We start from the raw sequence: 22229 nt of genomic DNA on the forward strand, positions 1-22229 counted from the left end.
CGCGTTTGTACTATTTGGGTCAAAGTCAGGTTGGGAATCTGGCGAGGGCGGAGACTCAGCTCCAGTAAAAGAGGAAACCAATTGCTCTTGGGCCAATTGGGGGCCACCAGGGCTACTTGACCTTTGAAGGTTCGAAGTTTGTCCAGCACCTTCATCAATAGGTTCACCGGTGGGAAAAGACAAATCCTTTCCCAGGTGTTCCAGTTCAGAGACATGGCATCTGTGGCGTGAGCCCGAGGGTCCAGGTTGGGGGCCACATAACATTTCAGTTTGTGGTTGGACTCTGTCGCGAAGAGATCTACCTGGAGGTCCGGTACCTGGGAGAGGATCCACTGAAACGATTTACGATCTAGTGACCATTCTGACTCCAACGGGGTCGTCCTTGAGAGTGCGTCTGCCACAACGTTCCGAACTCCAGCCAGATGGACAGCTGATAGGTGCCATTGGTTTGAGGCTGCTAGGGAAAAGATTGCTACCATCACATGGTTGATGGTGCCCGACTTGGAGCCCCCCATGTTTAGGCAACGGACTATAACTTCGTTGTCGAGAACTAGTCTCAGGTGTTGTTTCTTGGCCGGGGAAAGGCGTTTTAAAGTTAGTAAGACCGCCATGGCTTCTAGGACGTTTATGTGGAACTGTTGGAACATTGTGGACCAAAGGCCCTGAACCTTCCTGTGTTGGGAATAACCTCCCCAACCTGATAGGGAGGCATCCGTGTGGATAACTATCTTTGGAGGAGGGTACCGAAGCGGGACCAATTTCGACAGGCTCTTGGTGGTTGTCCATGGGAGAAGCCTCTCCCGAAGAATGGGAGGAAGACGGGTCTTCTTGTCTCGAAATTTGTTGTTCGCTCTGGAGCACCAAACCCGGTTTAAGTCCTTCAGTTTCGCTTTCAGAAGAAGGTCTGTCACTGAAGCGAATTGTAGGGATCCTAGGATCTTTTCTTGATTCCTTCTGGATGTTATCTTTTCCCCCGAGAAAGCGTTTGGTGTTCTTCGCAATCTCTATCCTCTTGGACCTGGGAAGACATAGGGTGTGAGAGCGTAGGTCCCACTGTAATCCCAGCCATTGAAACTTGGTCTCCGGTGTTAGGCGGGACTTTCTGAAATTTATTTGGAATCCCAGAGACTGAAGATACTGGATCACTTTATTTGTCGCTTTAAGACAATCCTCGACGTTGTCTGACCAGGTTAGCCAATCGTCCAGATATGCGACGACTTGGACCCCTTGGGTTCGAAGTTCTTGAATGACTGATTCCGCCAGTTTCGTGAAAATTCTGGGCGCGATGTTGAGCCCGAAAGGCATCACTTTAAACGTGTAAGCCTTGTTGCCTAGTCTGAATCCTAGGAATGGGCGGAAATGTCTCGCTATTGGAACGTGATAGTAAGCATCGGTAAGATCGATGGAGGTGGCGACGGCCCCACGGGGAAGTAAGGTCCGTACCTGTGAGACAGTAAGCATGTGAAACTTGTCGCATTGAATGAACAAGTTTAGCCGGGAAAGATCGAGGATGAATCTCCGGCTGTCTGAGTCTTTTTTCGGGACGCTGAATAAGCGACCTTGAAACTTCAGATGTTTTGTTTCTTTGATCGCGTTCTTGCGCAATAGATCCTGGGTAAACAGGGTCAGATCCGGTGTCGGGAGTTGATGGAATTTGTTCGGTGGAGGAGGCCCTTCTATCCAACTCCACCCCAGGCCCTTGGAAATTATGCTGAAGGCCCAGGGACAGAACCTCCAGCGACTCCTGAACGCATAAAGCCTCCCTCCTACCTGAAGAATCTCAGTAGTTGGAGGATTTTCCGCCACGGCCTCCGCGTGATCCCTTTCCACGGGAGAAATATCTCCCGTTGCCTCTGTTCTGAAAGGAGCCTCTTGAACCAAGGCCCCTGCCTCGCTGGTATCCTTGAGAGGAACCCCGGGACTCATAGGCAGGGTTATAAGCCAGTGAGGTGAACGAACTCGAAGCCACTTGGCTTTTAGGGACGAGAACATATTCCTCTTGGCGCTGAGGCTTGGAGGTGGAGGGTTGGATGGTCTGAGCAACCGGGACCGGCTGGACTACCTGGAGAGGTTGGCGGAACTGGGTAGAGCTATAAGGACGTAGCCTTTTCCTGCCCCGGGATTGAACGTTCGACTGTTCGAACTTCCGTTTGGGAGTGAGACCCCAACGGACCTTGAGGCTCTGGTTCACCCTGGCAGCTTCGCTTAACACCAAGTTGACTATGTCCTCCGGAAACAGGTCCGGACCCCAAGCGGAGGCTTTAATGAGCTTATTCGGCTCATGGCGGATAGTAGCCTCTGATAGAACATGCCTACAGCAACGTCTTCTGGCTACCAAGAAGTCATAACAATCCGATAACAAGGATTGTAAGGTGGCCTTTGTCATGACCTTAAAAGCGTGTTCCTCATCAAAGTTGAGGGAAAACATCTCCGCCATCGTCGAGATGTTTAGGCTCCTGCTAAACCTAGACCGGGACTCGAACTCGAGTCGAATTAAGGTTTCGGGAAGTCTTGGAAGTCGTTCGCTAAATTGCGTTGACGCACAATCAGCAGATAACTTACCAGAGGTAAATGTTGACTGAATGTTAAGCCAACATTCGTTATCTGATGGGAGCAGAAGAGATGTAGGGTCTGTCTCCCGAAGCTGGGGCAAAGGTTTGTCTTCGGCCACTGCTTGAAGAGCTAAGTCCACCATCTTGGTGACGCAAGGAGTAGGGGTCTGCTCGTCCACAAGAAACATAGTGTATGTGCTCTTGTGGGGAGTCAGCATGGTGTTCGTGCAACCCCACTCGTTCAGGGTTCTAACCCAAACAGACTGAGCCTGTTCTTTTGGGAAGATAACGGTCTCCTTAGGGACCTTATCTAGCCGGACAAGAGTTCTTCCGTTAGCCGGGCGAAGCCTGGGAAGGGGAATTGAAGGCCGGGAGGGAAGAATTCAAAGTCCTCAATGGGCCGGGTTCCAAAGCCTTCAATGGTCAACATCCCGTCAGTGAAAGGGCAGTGGAGCGCCATTTTCCACGGGTTATTTTTAGTGAAAGGCGGGAGTTTTGAGGCGTCCGGGATGAGGAACTGCTGTTGTTGAGGCAGTCCTCCTTCTAAGGTGTCCAGTCTCCTGGTAACGGCAGATAGCATTGAGCTAATCTGTTCTGAGACAACCCTTGACATCATATTAGTGAGAGCCACCGGGTCGAAGTTGGCCGGGGCAACTGAGGAAGTTGGCTGCACTCCCGGGTCCTGAGAAGTAGAGGAGGTGCTAGCTGAGCCACTTGGGGCTCCGGGGAGGGAAGTCTTCTTTGACTTGGTTGTTTTGGGAAGTGTAGGATTCTTGCGAGTCCTAACTAAGGGTCTCTTCTGAAACTTAACCTTGGGAGGAACCGGGTGTGATCTTGGGGTAGATTCACGGTTCTCATCAAAACCTAGAAAGGAAGAAGTATTAGATGCCGAAGAAAAAGAAGGACTAAGAAGAGGGATCTTAGCACTGGACCCACCTGCCTCACCTACCTCCGTACCTGTCTCCGGTTCGTCCAAAACCATGGGTTCCAGGTCCAAATTCAAAGCTGCAACATTGTCCTCAATGGGGTCGGGGTCGACACCGAGGTCAGTATCCTGATCGAGAGCAAGGTCCAGGGTTGCTGTAATGTCGGCAATAATAGGGGCTGCCACTTCTTTAGGCACTGCTGCAGAAGATTTTGCGTTGGGATAGATCAGGTTGCAGTAATCTTCAGAAAGGACGTAAGGCTTCTTGGCCTTAACGTTACGGGCGAAGCCGCCTACCCAAACTTTCAAGGTGGCTCTTGCTGTGGTCTTAGCCGCTTGAGAACTCTGAAAGAACGGGGATAAGGTTAGCAAACCCGGGAGACGGAGCTGAGAAATGATAACCAAAGGTTCATTATATAAGGCAAGAGGAATGTAAGTAGCCAAATGACCTATAGAGGACTCACTGATTCCGAAGAGTGGGTGGAGACAAGGTCGTAACAGACAAGGCAGTTGTCGGGGTGCCAAACTATCAGGTCATCCATTTGAATCCCACAGTCGGCGTGAGATCTACAGACCTCATGTCCGCAGGGCTGGTGAAGGACGGCCGCGCAGGCTGTCATCCGACAGCGGACCACCTGTAAAAAGGAATAGTCTATGAACACCTTCTTAATATCTCTAGAAGGGACCCCGGAGGATCCTGACCTTGAAATTAAAGCAAAATGTCCAGTCTTAGACTAAACATGCAGAGAACCTTAGACTATTCCAAGGGGAACCCCGGGAGAGCCGGGGATGAGAAAAGGATGTATAAATAAGGGATTAAATAGTAAAAAAATAATAGTCCCGGGCTGGGAACAGAAATACTTAAAGTAAACTTAAAGTTACATCCTTAATACATATAATAAAAAACTCCCATTATTATGATCTTATACATTAACGTCCGTGAGAGTATAGTGTTCCCGTAGGGAGAGTAGGAATCATAAACTGTGTCAGTGTCATCAGATCCGGCAGTACTATAAGCCCGGAGGTCCCAATGTCTGATGACGGGAGGGTACGGTGGGAGAATGCTGGGGGAGCCAAGGGATCCACCAACGAGACTACCGGGCGTACCGGGACGAAGGTAATGATTCGTGTAGAATGCTATGATTGTAGGTTAATAATATGTCACGAACGAAAATGGCAGGAGGTACCGTATGATGGGGACACTCCTAACATATAGATAAGGTCTCATTCCTAATTCCATTAAGCTAAAAGCAAAAGCCATACCAAGAAGGCGTTAGGTATACTGCCCGATTACATGGATAGGGCACGTGATATAGTCCCCGGCGGTCCCGACCCTCCCCCTCCCCCGACTGATGGCCAATTGAGACGACGGGAGGGGGGGGGGACGAGAACCACCCGGGATGAATGAGACTATGTAACACCCCGTGAGATAATCTCGGTCCTCAATATGTCGGAATGTTGAGGGAAGACTGAGGAACAAGCATGCTTGGCCCGTATTGTCATAGCCAACAACCATCGAGTAAGAGGAGAGACGTGCTCTGGGAGGGTTGGGGGGGGGGGGTTACAGGGGAATCACGTGGACAGGTGGTGGTAGGCAGGGCTACCAACTGGAGATCCCCTCAACACAACATGGGAAATCCCAAAAATATGATCATAACGGAGTTTGACAATAAAAACAATATGAACTGTTATAAATACTTAAAAGTAAATAATTAATAAAAGCGTAATCATGTAAAAAAGGCTAGGCATGCAAACTTAATATGGCAAGAGAGGGACTCGAGCGAGTGGCAAGGGAGGAAGCATGACGTCATCTTGGAAGATGGAAAACAGGGGTACCAACCTTACTACTGAAGCGGGTAGATACCAAACAGTAACACAGATAAAGAGCACGCGAGAGTCCCACTCGAACCAAAACGTAAAACTATGTTGAAAATAAAACTAATAATCATTATAACATCAAAGTGAAATGCTCCCAGAAAAAACAGCAAAACAGTTCCCCGCGGGAACGCTATCCACTATATGCACAAAGGCAGGCATGCCAACATAACTGAAGCCTTAATGATACGTAACACTGATACCATAGTATAATAATAATGATACGCTAAGTTGAAAGCATATAATCGGTGTAAAGGTAAAATTCTCCTAAAAAGTTCGAACGAATAACAATGATGAAAGTAATAACGAACGAACTAGCGAGAAAGGGCAGGACCGTGGAACCATGAACGGTTAGATCGGGAACGCTATTCACAATAAATCACTTCTGAATTAATAAAACAAAGGCTACACTGCCCATTCACGCTTAAAACTCATGGATAAAGTACTTGACTTCGAAGGAGTAACTTGAGATTCGGCCATCGATGCGTAGAAAAGGAAAAGTAATCCAAAAATACACCGAGGTAAACAGAACCAACTTATCGTAACTGGTGCTAAAAAGGAGTGCTGGGCAAGCGTGGGTTGAGTTAGTAGTACTAGTCTGCACGGCAGGGGAGGTTGATCCGCACCTCACTATTGAAGGATTTTGAAGAGGAGATATCTAAATGGTACGAGACCTCTGGTCATATTACGCCCTAGATTATATCGACACCAATAGGTGAGCGAGCTAGTTCAACCTAGCATTCCTATGCATTTTTTCTCTGGTAATAATTTAGCAGTTATATTCCTTAGAAATGGTGCTTTAGGAGCATTTCACTGGCCGGCACAGGTTGAGCCCAGAAATCTTAGTTTCAGTTCAGGAAGTAGTAGCAATGGTGAGAAAAAAGAGGAAGTCTATGCTTTCATTAGAACTAAAGCAGGAAATCATAGAGCAGCATGAGCGAGGTGTACGTGTTAGCGATCTGACTAAACAATATGGCCGGAATATGTCGACGATCTCGACGATCATAAAACAGAAGTAACCATTAAATCAGTGAAACCTTCGAAGGGGATCACGATTATTTCTAAACGTCGTAGCCCTACCCTTGAAGAGATGGAACGACTTTTGTTAATATGGATCAAGGACAAGGAGATTGTTGGCGATACGATCACGGAAACGATCATTTGTGAGGAGGCCAGCGCTATCTACAGTGACTTGAAGGCGGTGCGCTCTCGGGGTGACGCGGGGGAGAGTTCAGCCGATCCTACGACGGAGGAATTCAAGGCATCTCGAGGTTGGTTCGAGAAATTTAGGATACGGACCGGGATTCATTCGGTTGTTCGTCGTGGAGAAGCTTCGAGTTCGGACACTAAGGCTGCTAAAGACTTTGTTAAAAAGTTCGAAAGCATCGTGGCGAAGGAAGGTTACGTAGAGCAGCAGGTTTTCAACTGTGATGAAACCGGTCTGTTTTGGAAAAAGATGCCTAGTCGAACGTACATTACCGCTGAAAAGAAGAAAATGCCTGGACATAAGCCAATGAAGGATCGGTTGACTCTTGCGCTTTGTGCCAACGCCAGCGGGGACTGCAAAATTAAGCCTCTGTTAATTACCATTCCGAAAACCCTAGCGCATTTAAAGCACATAGAATTAATAAAGACCTGCTACATTTTCTATGGCATTCTAATTCTAAGGCTTGGGTTACTAGGCATATCTTTGTGGAATGGGTAAACGTAGTTTTTCGGCCCTTCTGTCAAGAAGTATCTTCAGGGAGAGGAATTTGCCTTTGAAGTGCTTGCTTTTGTTTGGACAATGCACCCGCTCCCCCCCCCCCCCCCGGCCTCGAAGATGATATCATCAACGAATACAAATTCCTCAAGGTGTTGTATCTTCCACCGAATACCACCCCTATCCTCCAGCCCATGGACCAGCAAGTCATCTCTAATTTTAAAAAGCTGTAAACCAAGCACTTATTTAAGCAGTGCTTTAATGTCACGCAAAGCACCAACTTAACTTTGCGTGAATTTTGGAGGAGCCACTTCAATATCGTGCACTGCTTAAAGATCATTGATCAGGCTTGGGAGGGAGTAACTTGTCGGACCCTGAATTCAGCTTGGAAGAAGCTTTGGCCTGATGCTGTTGCTCCCAGAGATTTTGAAGGTTTTTGCCCTGAAAATGAACCTGTGCTTGCTGCCGAGGAAGACGTCGAAAAGATTGTATCCCTTGGCAAGTCCATGGGTCTGGAGGTGGATGAAGATGACATCACCGAACTCGTCGATGACCATCATGAAGAGCTCACCACCGAGGAACTCATGGAGCTGCAAGCCATGCAGTATGATGAGTTCCGAAGCGCAGTTGAGTGAGTCGGAGGAGATCGAGGAGGTAGGCCAAATCTTAGGTACGGCGGAAATAAAACAGATGTTGGCATATCATCAACATGTTGTTGACTTCATCGACAAGCATCACCCACAGAAACTTCAGGTTTGCCATGTTGTTGCGCAGTTCGATGATGTTTGCTTAATGCATTTTAGAAAAATCCTTAAAAGCCGTACAAAGCAACTTTCACTCGATAGTTTCTTTAAAAAAATCTCTACTAAAACGGCCCTAGTGATCATGATGAAAAGAAAGAATGTGAAGCAAAGAAAAGGAAGACCGAATCGATTGAAAGTGATGAAAATTAAAAATAGGAAAAGAAAATGTAAAAAAAAAGTATAAAATTATAAAAATGAAAAAAAAAATAAGCTAAGTTAAGTTAAAGTTCACGTAGTAGTGTAAGTTAGTGTAAGTTATCGTACATGTTATCGTACAAAGCCAACGTCCCTACCTCCTCGCTGATCTTCCGTCTCCTCCTGCGTAGAAGTCCCTACACCTGCGCTGGCCTGTCGCTAAGGTAAAGTGTTACATTACAACCCGTTTTTTATTTATTATTTCATTATTATTATTCTTTTTTTTTGGTTTGTAATATGTATTTATTATACAGACATTGTATTAATGTATTGTGTAATTATGTGTAGCCATTTATTAAGGACTTATTATGGGTTTTTAGGCTGAGGAACGAATTAAATCAATTACCATGTATTCTTATGGGAATATTTGCTCCAACATACGATCGTTTTAACATGCGAAGTAGTTTCTGGAACGAATTAAGATCGTATGTAGAGGTATCACTGTATATATATATATATATATATATGTGTGTGTGTATGTATGTATATATATATATATATGTGTGTGTATGTATGTATATTATATATATATATATAGATAGATAAATGAAATCTTAGTTTCTTTACAATATACTCACTGATGGAGCTGCAATAAATAATTTCCTAAGCTTTATAATCAAGCACCACAGAGCTAAAATCTATAAACTATCATGCTCCGGGCAACATGAATGAAACTCAGTTAACTTTGTGAAAATCAAGTACAAGTAAATAAAATGTGAGACATATTTCGCATAAATCATTGAAATCAGTATGCTAATTGTAAAATGATACATCAAGTAATAATAGTTTCTTTTAGTAAATATGGAATATCCTTTGATATCATGCCTTAATAATAGCGGGGTTATTTTGATCTGAAAATATAGGTTGACGGCAGAATACGCAGGGAAAAGATTATGATTCGCTATTTTTTTTTTAAAAATGTGATACTAAAATGTGAATAATACATGCATTATTATTGGATACATTTAAATGAAACACCAATTTAATCCAAATCCAATATACTGTATTTCAAATATAGCTGCAATTTTTTTACCAGAGTAAATGGATATACAGCATACAGTGAGAGCTAGGACGAGATGGTTGGAGAGATAGGTGAATGGCACGAAGCACTCCCAGTGTAAAGGAGCGCAGAGTATTTGAAATAATCGCGCCGCTAGAGCTTTTATCCCTAATGTCCCTTTTCATTAAGGTATTGCAGTTCTCTGTGTAGCATGTAAGTGAAGCTGGAAAGGGAGAACCTACGTAAAAAGAAGCTCAACTGTAGTGCATAGCGCTATGTTGTGTCGTATGGACACGACGATGAGGGGGAGGAATTGCAGGCAATTGCCTCCCATTATCATCATCCAGCTCTGAAAAGTTGTGCTTCGATGAACTGGAGCAGAACATGGATGAATCCAGTGCCCTTCGGCAAAATCACCGAGGGATAGACCACTCAGGAGAAGTCCGTCTCTCCCGTGTTCAACCCCTTTTGCTCCTTTCGGCAAATCTCTTCGCTGACGAGGAGATTGGTAAACGGGAGCTGGCGAAGGAAAGTGAAGGGAAGGCTACGCAGCGCCTGGTGGAGAGTGACCTTTCCTCGAAAGGTAAGGCTGTCTAACACCTGGAGAGAGACCTCCAAGCAGCTCACTCAGTTTCTCGTTTTTCTATGCGAACCCAGCCAGGTCGGCTTCATGAACTGCTCTTGGGACATAGCCGAAGCTAGTCCCAGGTTCACCCCGAAGGGATCCCCCAAGTCAATACGAGAAGTACTTGTCCTAGACCTCCGGAGTCTCGAGGGGGAAGATAGAAATAAACCCCTGGGGAGGATGTCTGCTCCCTCTCCGTACCCAACCGCAAGGCCTCCTGTAACCTATCCTTGCACGGGGAACCCACGAGCCCCAATGAAGGCCACTGCAAATGAACTGCCATATGGCGGTAGCTGGCGCTGCTTCCCTAGGGGGAAGCAACGAAGGCCCCCACCACGTAGGGTTGTCCAGAAGTCACATGAGCACCGGTCGTACTTGACCAACTCCCAGCTGATCGAGCAGAGGCCTCGTGGTGAGGCCGAGCCGGCAGAGATCGATGAAAAAGGTTTCTTTCCTTTCGAGGCAGATTTTGAAGGAGAAGAATCTCTCTGTCTTCTTTTTCTGCCGCCTGTTGAACATTGACCCCTGGGAGGGCAACCACTTCGGACAAACCTGGCACGGAGACTTTTGTGTGCAAGAGTGACCCCTACACTCAGAACAGGGACCGTGTGTATCCGTCTCCTCAGCCAACATGAAGGTGCCGCAACGGCGCCCTTCATTGCTGGGACAAACCATTATGATTACAATCCCCACAAGTAGACCAGTCAAAAGAAAATTTTTAGCTTTTTAAGTCAGTAAAATTAGGGAAGTATTTATTTGCAGGAGTAAGATAAAGTCTGTACTCCACTGCGCCGAAATAAAAAGTGACGGTTGTATTACTAGCGCTGGTGTGATCAGGCTCCTGGTCTACCCCTGCCCCCCAATCCACTAACGAGTGGAGGGTAGTTACACCTAAAAAAAGCTTTAACGGCTAGTTTCAGCTATCACTGAAATAATACTCCTACGTAAAGAGCGTAAGGTTTGTATATAGTGCCGGAACAAGTGAGGTTTGTGACTGATATATACAATATACCAAAATATCCATAAGATGAATGCATAGTAAGATTACTTTCTTCAGTCTGACAAACAGGAATCTGGTGAATCTGGAAATGTCAGGGAAAAATATATGTGTGCACTGTACATGACTAACTGGTTTGTGATGAAATCATTTTTCTAATAAAGAATCATTCATGTAATAGCAGTATATACCATACACAATATATTTAGGATTGCACATTCAACCAGATATGAACTTCAATTGCAATGCCCAAATTGGTGTTATGTAATGTAATATAATTTTTTTTTTTTCAGATTAGTTTACTTTTATTCTAAATGTAAATTTCTAGTTAGTACTACAATTCTGGTAATTATCATGTTTATCTATGCCTCCGTTAAAATACAAATTCACATAAATCTAAAGCATATTTCCCTAGAAAGATACACTATGAAACTCTAATTTACTGTGTTATACCATAAGTCTTCCAAATACTGTGAAGAAATTACTGTATACAGTACATAAGTGCCATATAACTTACATCTGTCTCCTCATCATCCTGGAAAATGGCTAACTGTTGTGCTCTTTTTTCCTGTTCACTCTGGTACTTTATGGGGTTGACAAGGGCTTCAGCAAAATCGCTTAAGCCATGTGGCACATAATCACCGACCTGGAATAAGGTTAACATTAAAAAAAATATATATAAAACTGGCTAACTTACATGTTCATAGAAGATTGCAACCAATTTAATAATAGCAAAATATGCTTCCAAAAGAATAAAATAATAATACTTAAGGAAAAAATAAGAATTCTTGACTATAAATTTTTTATGTTAACAACAATTTTGGATATGGAATAAAATTTAAAAACATCATTAACATTATAATGAAAAATAAAATTGGGTTTATGAATGCAAACAATTACTTTACTCAATAGATTTTTGCTCTGGTTAATATAGAGAAGAAAAGAATAGTGTTAAGATCAGAGATGTTGAAAACTAAACTAAACTAAACAGAGAGAGAGAGAGAGAGAGAGAGAGAGAGAGAGAGAGAGAGAGAGAGAGAGAGAGAGAGAGAGAGAGAGAGAGAGAGTTACAAGGATTTTGGATGTCTCAAAGACTTTTTAGTCCATCTGCAGAAACTCCATTTGCTCTTTGGTAGAGCGATTTAGTTCAAGCATTGAGAGAGTTCTTACGATCTTGTCTAACTCGCTCTAGAACTCGGTTTCCAAATTATTGTCTACTACATACGCTGGAAGTTTTTTCGGTTTCCACGTTATTGGTTATTACATCCTCTGGAAGTTTTTTCCAAGTATTTGCTATTTTGTATGTAAAGAAATTGCCACATTGAGTGGTGTTGTATCTTTTCAATTCCAGTTTGTATCCATTACCTCTGGACTGATTTGTGCTAAGCGTGAATAGATTGTTTTAATCTACATTTGCTATTCCTTTAAGAATTTTGAATTCCTCTAATAACTGTCCCCTTAGTCATTGAGTTTGTAGATCAAATAAGTTAAAACATTCTATTCTCCGTCTATATCCAAATTGCCGTAGTGTTAGAACTAGTTTGGTGGCCCTAGCTTGTCCTGCTTCCAGTCTATCTATATCCTTCTGAATACTTGAAACCCAGAAATGGACTCCATATTTTAGATTGGGTCTTACTAGTGATGTGTACAACTGTAGTGCAGTGTCTTCATTTCTGTATTTGAACTGTCTCTTCATATAACCTATTAGTCTTTGTGCTTTCTTTTCAGCTTTCATGCTCTATTTGGTGAACTTCAAATCCTTGCTGATAATAATACTAAGATATTCCTCCCGCTCCACACTTCAATTTCATTATCCAGCAGCGAGTACTGTAATCTAATCGTGGGTTACTATAACCTATTATTATCATTATTATTACTTGCTAAGCTACAACCCAAGTTGGAAAAGCTGCATGCTATAAGCCCAGGGGCCCCAACAAGGAAAATAGCCCAGTGAGGAAAGGAAACAAGGGAAAATGAAATATTTTAAGAACAGTAACAACATCAAGATAAATATTTCCTATGTAAACTATATAAACTTTACAAAACAAGAAGAGAAATAAGTTAGAATAGTGTACCTATGTGCATGACTTTACAGTTCACACAGTTGAAAGGCATTTGCAATTTTCTGGACCATTTTCCTAGCTTTCTTAGATCCTCTCTTAAGGATTTTACATCTGAGTTCACAGCATTTATGCCTAGTTTAGTATTGTCGCCAAATTTGGCTATCCTAATAGTTAATCCTAAATCTATGTTGTTAATGTAGATCAGAAATAGCAATGGTCCAAGGTACTCCGCTTGTTACAGCTGCCCACTCTGAAGATTCTCCAATGGTTACAACTCCTGTTATCTGTTTGTTAACCAATCTTCGGTCCATTCAGATGGCTCGTCAATTTTGCCCAATGCTCTAATTTTGACCATTAATTTCTTATGAGGAACTTTGTCAAAAGCCTTTTGAAAATCTGGGTATATGATATCTATTGACCTGCTTTTGTCATAAATGCTAAACATGTTGTGGAAAAATTCCAAAAGATTTGTCACACATGATCTCTTTCTAAAATCATGTTAGCTGTCAATCAGAAGATTAGACTCACAGGGTTTTAGTTGTACGGTTATTCTTCTAGAATGGAGGAACATTGCCTAGTTTCCATCCCTGTGGTGCCTTTCTTTTTTTTTTGCTGTCTTTCAGGACATTTTGTAAAGGTGTGGGGTTATCTTTTCTTCTAGTTCTATAATATCTCTTGGATGAGTATCATCTGGACCTAGTGCCCTAGACTTACCGAATCCTTTTATTTTCTTTTTGACATCATCCACTGTAAAAGTGATTCTATTTAATGGTTGTGGCCCTTCATATTTCATAGCTGGTTTGGGGAGGGTCACTGATTCTTTCCTGGTGAATACAGTTGTGAAATATACATTCATCAGTTTGGCTTTTTCCAAATCATTTGTTATAAGATTACCCTCTGAGTCTCTTAATGGATTAAAGTTGGTTTTATTTGTTTTCTACTGTTTACATATACAACACATTCTTTAGGGTTTTCTTTACTAGCTGAAGCCAATTTTCTCTTCATTGATCTTGGCCTTTCTAACTACTTTATCTACTTTTCGACTTAACTTCTTGTGCTCAGAAATTTCATGAAATGAAGTCTATGGACCCCTTGATTTATGTTTCCTGTCTACTTCTTATTGCATTGGTTATTTCTTTGTTGAACCACTTAGGTTGGGAGATTTCATTTGGTAAAATTTTTCTATGTGGCATACATTTAGCCCTTGTTTTCTTTATACATTTCTACAAAGGAGTCACATTGTGCATCTATGTTCCTTGTTTCATCGTATTCTGAATTCTTGGTGTATTCTTTCAGTTTTATCCAGTTTCTTCGTCTGTAGTCTAGCTTTTTCTATAATTTTCCTTTCTTTTAAATGAGGAATATTAAACTGAAACCCAACTATTTTGTGGTAACTTTTGCTAATATTTTTGCCTACTGAAACACTGGATACTAAATTTTCTTCTGCTGTTAACACAATACCTAGTATGTTGTTTCCCTTACTTGGTTTATCGACTCACTGATGAATTCATTGTTGAAAAATTCTAGTATCCTTTGTCTCTCTGTGTTTGATGTAGAATTCATAGTGTCCCATTTACGGCTGCATTGAAGTCTCCCATTAGAATAGCTAGCTTATTGTTAACTTCTTGTCCAAGTTGTCTATACAGCTCTTCGTCCTGTAATTGTGTTGGATGTGGTGGTCTGTATATTACTAGTATAGACAAGTTATTTTCTATGGTGTTGACATTTGCACCTGTCACTTCACATTTGGTTTCTAATTTAATTTCTATGGGGTTTAACATAGAGCATTACCCCTCCACCTTTTTTGAAAAGCTTGAAACCTGGGATTTCGAATTCTCTGATAAAATCCTTTGTTTTTCTTGAATTCATGTCTCGGCAATGCCTATGACATCTCGTTCCTCACTAGCTATAATTGTCCTGAAGTTTTCCATTTTGTTTCTAACTGACTGAGCATTGAATTGTGCCACTCTGAGGAGATTTTCTATCTTTTTTTCTCTTCCTTTGTGGCTTTGCTAGTTTCCCAGATTTACTAGCGTTTAATTTTACTTTTATCTGCATTATCTAAGTTTTCTGCCAACTTTCCTCTATTTGCTGTAGGAGGATTTTTAAAGGTTCTACATTGTTCTTGGTCTACTGTGTTTAAGGGGACCGTCCGTTATGTCCTGCAATTTTTTTTTCTATTTATTCAAAATACAACATTCCTATATATGTTTTAGACATATATAATGCCTTCATCACATAAAAATTTCAAGTCATTTGATCAAAAACATTTTGATTTATCAGCAAAATTCATGATTTTTCAAAATTTTAGGTACATTTTTCTCCACTAATATGACACCTATTGTATTGAAAATTATACCATTAAAATTTCTTTATAAACCAAATAATTCTGTGTAACAAATTTTTAATTTCCTTTTTTTAATGAATTTTTCTTAATTTTCTTCATCTAGATGTAAAATAATCATGAAAAAAAGAGAAAAAGGAAAATCAAAATTCTGTCAAACCAAATTGTGGTATTTTTATTCCCTTTTTCCATTATATCTTTTTCTCTAAAATTGAACAATAAATAACTGAGAAAAATGTACCAAAGTAGGAATAAGTATGTTTTTAGGTTATGAGCTCCCAATGATTTGCGATAAATTTTCGCTTTTTTTTCTTGGAAAAACCAAATAACATTATTATGATAACTGAACTTTGTACTTTGTTTATTCCTACATGAAGGCTCCTTAAATGAGGTATTTAAACCCTAAGTTTCCTAATGCACTTGGTTTGAGGGTGTCATGAGTTGCCAGAGTTTTAGTTAGAATGTTCCAGCTTTGTACTCTTTTTCATGTTTCCCTCTCTTCTTGGTTCTTGAGAGAGAGAGAGAGAGAGAGAGAGAGAGAGAGAGAGAGAGAGAGCCTTATTGCCTTATTCTATGTTTGGGTTCCCCCAGGTCCCTCAGTGTGAGGCACCTCGTATATCCACCAGATAGTTGCTAATGCATCTTCCGGTGTATTTTGCATCTTCCAGTCTTGGATGGTCTGGGATGCATCTTAGGTATTTATCGAGCTTATTCTTAAACACAACTACGCTCACTCCTGATATGTCTCTTAGATGAACAGGCAGCGCATTAAATATTCACTGCATTATTGATGCTGGTGCGTAGTGGATTATTGTCCTGTGTGCCTTCCTTAGTTTTCCTGGTATAGTTTTGGGCACTATTAATCTACCTCGGCTTGCTCTTTCTGATATTTTTAGCTCCATGATGTTTTCAGTAATTCCTTCGATTTGCTTCCATGCTTGTATTATATAGCATTCTCTTCTCCTTTCTAGATTGTATAATTTTAAAAATTACAGTCTTTCCCAGTAGTCAAGGTCATCAACTTCTTCAATTCTAGCAGTATAGGACCTTTGTACACTCTCTATTTGTGCAATATCCTTTTGGTAGTGTGGGTACCATATCATATTGCAGTATTCGTGTACTATGTACATAAGTTTTGTAAAGCATATTTGTGTGTTCAGCTTTTCTTGTTTTAAAGTGTCTGAATATCATTCCCATTTTTGCTTTACATTCAGCCAACAGTGTTGCTATTTGGTCGTTGCATAACATATTCCTGTGTAACATTACACCAAGGTCTTTAATTGCTTCCTTGTTTGTGATTGTTTCGTTATTAGGTCCCCTGTATGCACATATCATTCCTTCTCTGTTTCCATAGTTTATCGATTCAAATTTAACGGAGTTAAATACCATCCTATTTATCTCCGCCCATTCATATATTTTGTTTGGATCTCTTTGTAGTGTGTTCCTATCTTCAACATAAGTAATTTCTCTACTTATTCTTGTGTCATCAGAGAAACTTCACTACAGAGTCTTTAACATAACAGTCTATGTCTGATATCATAATAACAAACAGCAGTGCAGCTAACACCGTACCTTGTGGCACGCCAGATATTACCTGTGCTTCATCTGATTTCTCGTCATTTGCAACCACTACCAGTTTTCTGTTTTGCAGAAATTCCTTTAACCATTTTCCTACCTTTCCCACAATATTAGGTTTTCTTATTTTTTTCTCTAATATATTATGGTCTCTACCTTGTCAAAGACTTTTGCAAAATCTAGATAGATCACATCTGTGTCTTTTTCATTTATCATGTTTTTGTATATGTTTTCATAGTGTGCTATCAGTTGGGGTTTGTGTACTTTTTTCCGGGCACAAAACCGTGTTGACCTACAGTATAATAAACATATCATTTTTAACCAAATGATTCATTATTTTCTTTTTTATTACCCTTTCATACACTTTCATAATATGTGATGTTAGACTAACAGGTCTATAATTGCTTGCCTCTAGTCTTGATCCACTTTTGAAAATAGGGGTTATATAAGCTAATTTATGTTTAACATATACCTCGCTCATATCTACACTTGGTCTTGGCAGTATTGCAAGCGGCTTCGCAATAGTGTGCAGTTTTTTTTTTTATCAAAATCGCAGGAACTCCATCTAGTCCGGCCGCCGATCCATTTTTAATTTTGCTTATAGCTTGCACAATATCTGCTTCATTAATATCTATATCCATTAGATATTCAACATTTTCTTCTTTCGTTTCTGTTTCATTATTCTCATTCACAATTTTAGGTGTGAACTCACTTTCATATTTTTCTGCTATGTTGCATATTTCTTTTTATTTATTCGTTAACCGTCCTTCAATTCTTAGAGGGCCTATTTCTAATCTCCTTTTATTCATCTTTTTTTGCATAGGAGTAAAGTACTTTGGATTTTTGTTATATTTTGATGTGTCCTTTCTTCTTCTTCTTCTTCTTTGAGAGAGAGAGAGAGAGAGAGAGAGAGAGAGAGAGAGAGAGAGAGAGAGAGAGAGAGAGAGAGAGAGAGAGCACATATTTGTTAATTCACATTTCATTCCAAAGAATGTAAAATGAATTAATTGACTTAATTGAGTCACTTGCTGCACATGGGCAATGAAGACATCTTACTTTCAACTTAAATATCAGTAATAGTTCTCTCATAGCTCTGATTTACTTAACCTTTTCAAACACTTATACACTGAAGACAAATTAGACAAAAATTGAACGTCCACTGAAATTTGAAAATTATTTATGAGTATACTTTAATGAAGTCTTCACTATTACTTCATCAATAAAATCTATAGATATCTCACCTTAACATGAACAAACAGGGTTGAGAGACCCAGTGGCTGCCCAGCTTCATTTCTTAGTGTTATGTGTTTATATCCAGGTCTAAGGCCAACAATTGGAAGAACACGATTACCCAGGGACGCTCTACCTCCTTCTTCATATGCTACGATTCTTATTGTTGCTAGTTCAGGTAATACAACCTGCAATTGAAAAATAAAGCTATACATTATAATTTGTCAATATCAAAAGATAAAGTTTTCATAAAGCATAAATTACGCGACTCAGTTTGTGATAGTGAATGTTGTTGTAGAGAGAGAAGTCCCAATATTTCACCAGAACTTCTCTTGGAGGGAGATCTGCCTTCCAAGCAGTAGGCTAACCCCCTTCTCCTCCTCTCTCATTTTACTCACACCAGCCATGATTCTCCTCAAAGGTACCAATTATTCCTATTGATCATTATGAATGATTAATCTCTATCAATTTTTGCTGTTAGGAATTATAAATTTTTAAATAATTACTGTATTACTGTTACAAAATATTTAAAAATCAATGTATATATGTTTTTATAGATTTGTGGAATGCTTCGAGTGAATTTCCTTAATTTTTCTATGGGAAAAATTGCACCATTTTAGGTCACACACTAGCTCCCAGAACAAATTTAACTCATAAACCAAGGTACTACTGTATAGTAAGACCTCCAGATAAGAGACAGAAAATATCATACAGTACTTTTCTGGGTAACATATTCCAATAGTAAATTCCCAATTACAGAATGAGTTCTACTAAGAGTTCCCACTATATGGAAATGTTCCAGTTGTACTTCATAATGAAATAACTGAAAATATAGAATTAAGATTAAAATTATAGTCATCTGCAAGGATAACAAAACAAAAAATTAAGACACCCTATATAATCAACACATGGAATAAATACTGTACCATCATATGATCACATTTTTAGCAAAAACAGAATCCTAATAGCATATTTACTAACACTTATAATCAGCTGTTATTGATGTGCTTGCATTTTCTTTTAGTTATGTGCATTTCTTTCTTTTATAACAGTAGAACCTCACAATATTGGAATAATAGGGGAAAGAGGCTGTCCGGTATTACGCTTGTTTGTTATATCGAAAATATGTTTTCTAAAGCATAAAATTGAGCAAAATCATACCAAACTATATACAGTACATGAGTAATATATATGGCCAACACCTGAGTTAACATCAAATTGAGCAGCTGAGATTAACAAACTTTCGTTTTTCCCCCTTGGACAACATGATTAAAGAATACAGATTAAATGAGACACACAAAAATCAAAGATAACTGTAAGCATGGATGGAATCAAAATACACTGAATAGAATGCCAAAAACACTAGTGGGCAATCTGGGAACTACTGCTACTTCTTTCCCAACGATTGATATCAAACAAAATCATAACAAAATCTATACAAGACTACGATACCTGTTAAGGGATGTGTAAATAAATGTAAATACCATTTATTTCCACGTATAAGATGACCTCTCGATAAAAGTATGGCAAATTTTAATTCATTCATCTCATACCTGTAGTAAAAGACGAATGCTACATTATAAAACCCTCTGTGTATAGGCTAGGCTTTTGCAATGTAAAGACAATGTTAATACAAATTTTGTTTTTGGGCTCAAGCCATGATGTCTTGATGGAAGGTTCCTTTAGTAGCTTCCCAAGGGTATATAGTATAACTAAAGTGATATTCCCAGAGAATCAAATCAAAGGTTTCACAGAATTCTAACTTCTGGCGCGAGTACCCTTAAGATTACTCTCAAGGGTATCGTATATAATCAGGGGACGTATTCTTGACACGCCACATGGCAATCTGCACCCCGAATAGCCTTTACGCTTCGAGGGGGATACGTGGCAGAATTAGAAGGGTAGCCGCAATAGAGGTTACACTGGTTCCCTTACTATTATCGTATCACAACCGCGCCAACTCCCTCTGGCGGTCATTCCTTTATTTGTAGCGACTTGCTACGGTGGTGTTCCCTGTTGATCTGACATTTTCGATCGATTTCAAGGGAATCTTTATGCTTTCTACGGCTTCTTTCTCCATCCAGAAAGTTGAGCATTTATTCTTTACAATATGTATTTTAGTTCCAGCCACACAATGAAATTAGTGTAATTATTGTGTTTGGATCTACGCCGGTCACCGGTGTCGCCATAGGCGCAGTCGTTCATTGGGCACGTGTTATTTAGTTAGCAGAACGACATTTCCGGTTTTAATAGCATTAATTGTTATTATGAAGGTTATTTAGGCATTTTATATTGTAAAGATATTTATATGCATAATTTTCCCTTTTCTGTGTCGATCGTATATGTCAGAGTTTTGGTGATTTTAGGTAACCGAGTTCTCGCCTTGTCTAAGTACCCAACCTAGACAACATATACTTTCAACATTTCCCCGGTTACCCTTGTGTATCGGTTATCTTTCTTTGGAGATTGATATCTCCTGGAATTACAATAGCCGTTACTAGTCTCGAATAGAGATTTATGGGTAATCTCTCTTCCCTCTGAGAGTAGCCTTAGGCTACAACTCTCTGCGTCGGCCCTTGAATTTCGAATTCAAGCATGACTAGCCTAGAGTTTTTCGGTCTCATCCCTTAACAGCAGACGGCAAGTTTTGGGATTCGATCAGAACCTCAGAGTATTTAGTCTTTTGTCGGCAGTCGGTCGGCGGGGTGATTGCATTCCCCTGCCGGCTCAACTGCCGGCATAGGAGGCTAGCCCTCCCTATATTATACCTGAAGTGGTTGCATGATGCCGCCACCTTCTCCCTGTGGTCTGGTAGACTAGTCCTATGCTCGCAGACCCTAGGCTGTAGAGTAGTACAGTATACTCTTGTGGCCTAGGATGGTGCCAGCATTGGAACTCTGTTTCTCCCTTGTTGAGAGGAACGGCATGGACTGCCGCCCCTTAACTGTATTAGCACCTCCTAAGCTGGAGAATAGAAGATTCTCCTGCCACTTGGGGTTGTACCGGTACTGAAACAGAGTTTCTTCCAGGTGTGTAGGTCCAGCAACATTGCCGGCCCCTTCCCATACCTCATATAGGACCCTTCCCCACCCTCCCCCTCTGTTCTTTTACGATGGCTGAGCCATTGTCTTTCCTGAGCCGGCGTCCTGCAACCTTACCATTGTCGGTGGGTTGCCGGAGCCGGCCAGACCCCTCTCCTCGGCTAACGGCTGTCGGCGACTGACGGCTTCCAGCGGCCATGATGGCTGTGGGTGGGAGGTCCCTTTCGTCACCAAGGTTCTCCCGTTCTCCCTTGAACTGCTGGCCACAACTTCTGTTGTCGGCGTGTTGCTCTGGCCGGCAGTAGACCGGCAAAGATAAGGTACTGATTCAGTCGGTAGCATGCCGACTGTATTAGTGCTGCCAGAGGCTGGCCTACAGTGGTAAGCCGGCAATAGTACTGTGACTAGATGGAAGCCTGAAAGTTACATTCTCCCCTTCCATTTGAACCTCCTTTTCGGAGAAAGGCAGTAAAATTAGACTTTTACATCCTTTATTACTGTATACATACACAGTAATAGATAGCCTTCACTCCATGCTTTCTCTCTCTCTCTCTCTTATCTAGCATGCTAAATGCTCCGGCAAGAGCTAGCTATTCCGGCAACATGCCGGCTGAACTACAGTATATGTCTATACAGGTAGTCAGTATATTTGCAGTACAGTATAGTATATACGGCAGATGGAAAACTAACGTATATATTATACTAGTAGTTATTTCCAATATATCTTGAGTATCCCTGCTCAGGTATTTGCTGAACCCAATCCTATATTGATAGAATAATATTTCATCAATATTCTTATTTGAAATTGGTTTCCATTTACCCTACAATATTAAATTTCGTAAAGGGCTGGTGGTGTGATACCTCTAACCCTTAAAGGGGAGAGCCCTTATCCCTGAGTTTCCCTGATCATGAAACTCCCTGATTTAATATTGTAAGGGAGGTCACAGCAAATAGATTGGTTGGGATACACAAATATATGTCTTTTATCTTTTCTAATCAACATATCTTGGGTACCCTTGTGCGAGCTTCTGCTGGTACCGCTCCTATATCGAAAGAATGGCATTCCTTCGATACTCTGATTGTGAAATCAGTCCTCCTTACCTCACAGTGTTAAGTATAAGGGGGGACAGTGCTTTGTACACTTCCTTACACTTAGGTGTTCGACCACCCTTTTTACTGGGAATTCCCCAGTTGGAGGAATTTCCTTATATTAATACTGAGGGGAGGTAACAGCATTGGCTCGCAGGGGATACACGGGTATGTGTCTCCCGCTATCTCTTTATAGCTTTCTGTCCTAAGCTA

General features: G+C 41.0%; 1 protein-coding gene across 11 annotated transcripts in view; it reads right to left on the bottom strand.

Moving 5' to 3' along the window:
- The window catches only part of Plc21C (Phospholipase C at 21C), a 935201-nt gene that overhangs the window by 303315 nt on the left and 609657 nt on the right, over positions 1-22229 (bottom strand). For all 11 annotated transcript variants that reach the window (XM_068375234.1, XM_068375236.1, XM_068375240.1 and 8 more), the window contains 2 exons: positions 17898-18074; positions 11192-11320 (listed from right to left, as the gene is read on the bottom strand). In XM_068375234.1, the coding sequence (XP_068231335.1) occupies positions 11192-11320; positions 17898-18074 (306 nt within the window). The remainder of the gene's footprint in view (positions 1-11191; positions 11321-17897; positions 18075-22229) is intronic.

Source organism: Palaemon carinicauda, chromosome 6, assembly GCF_036898095.1.
Source record: "Palaemon carinicauda isolate YSFRI2023 chromosome 6, ASM3689809v2, whole genome shotgun sequence".
NCBI classification, from domain to species: Eukaryota; Metazoa; Arthropoda; class Malacostraca; order Decapoda; family Palaemonidae; genus Palaemon; species Palaemon carinicauda.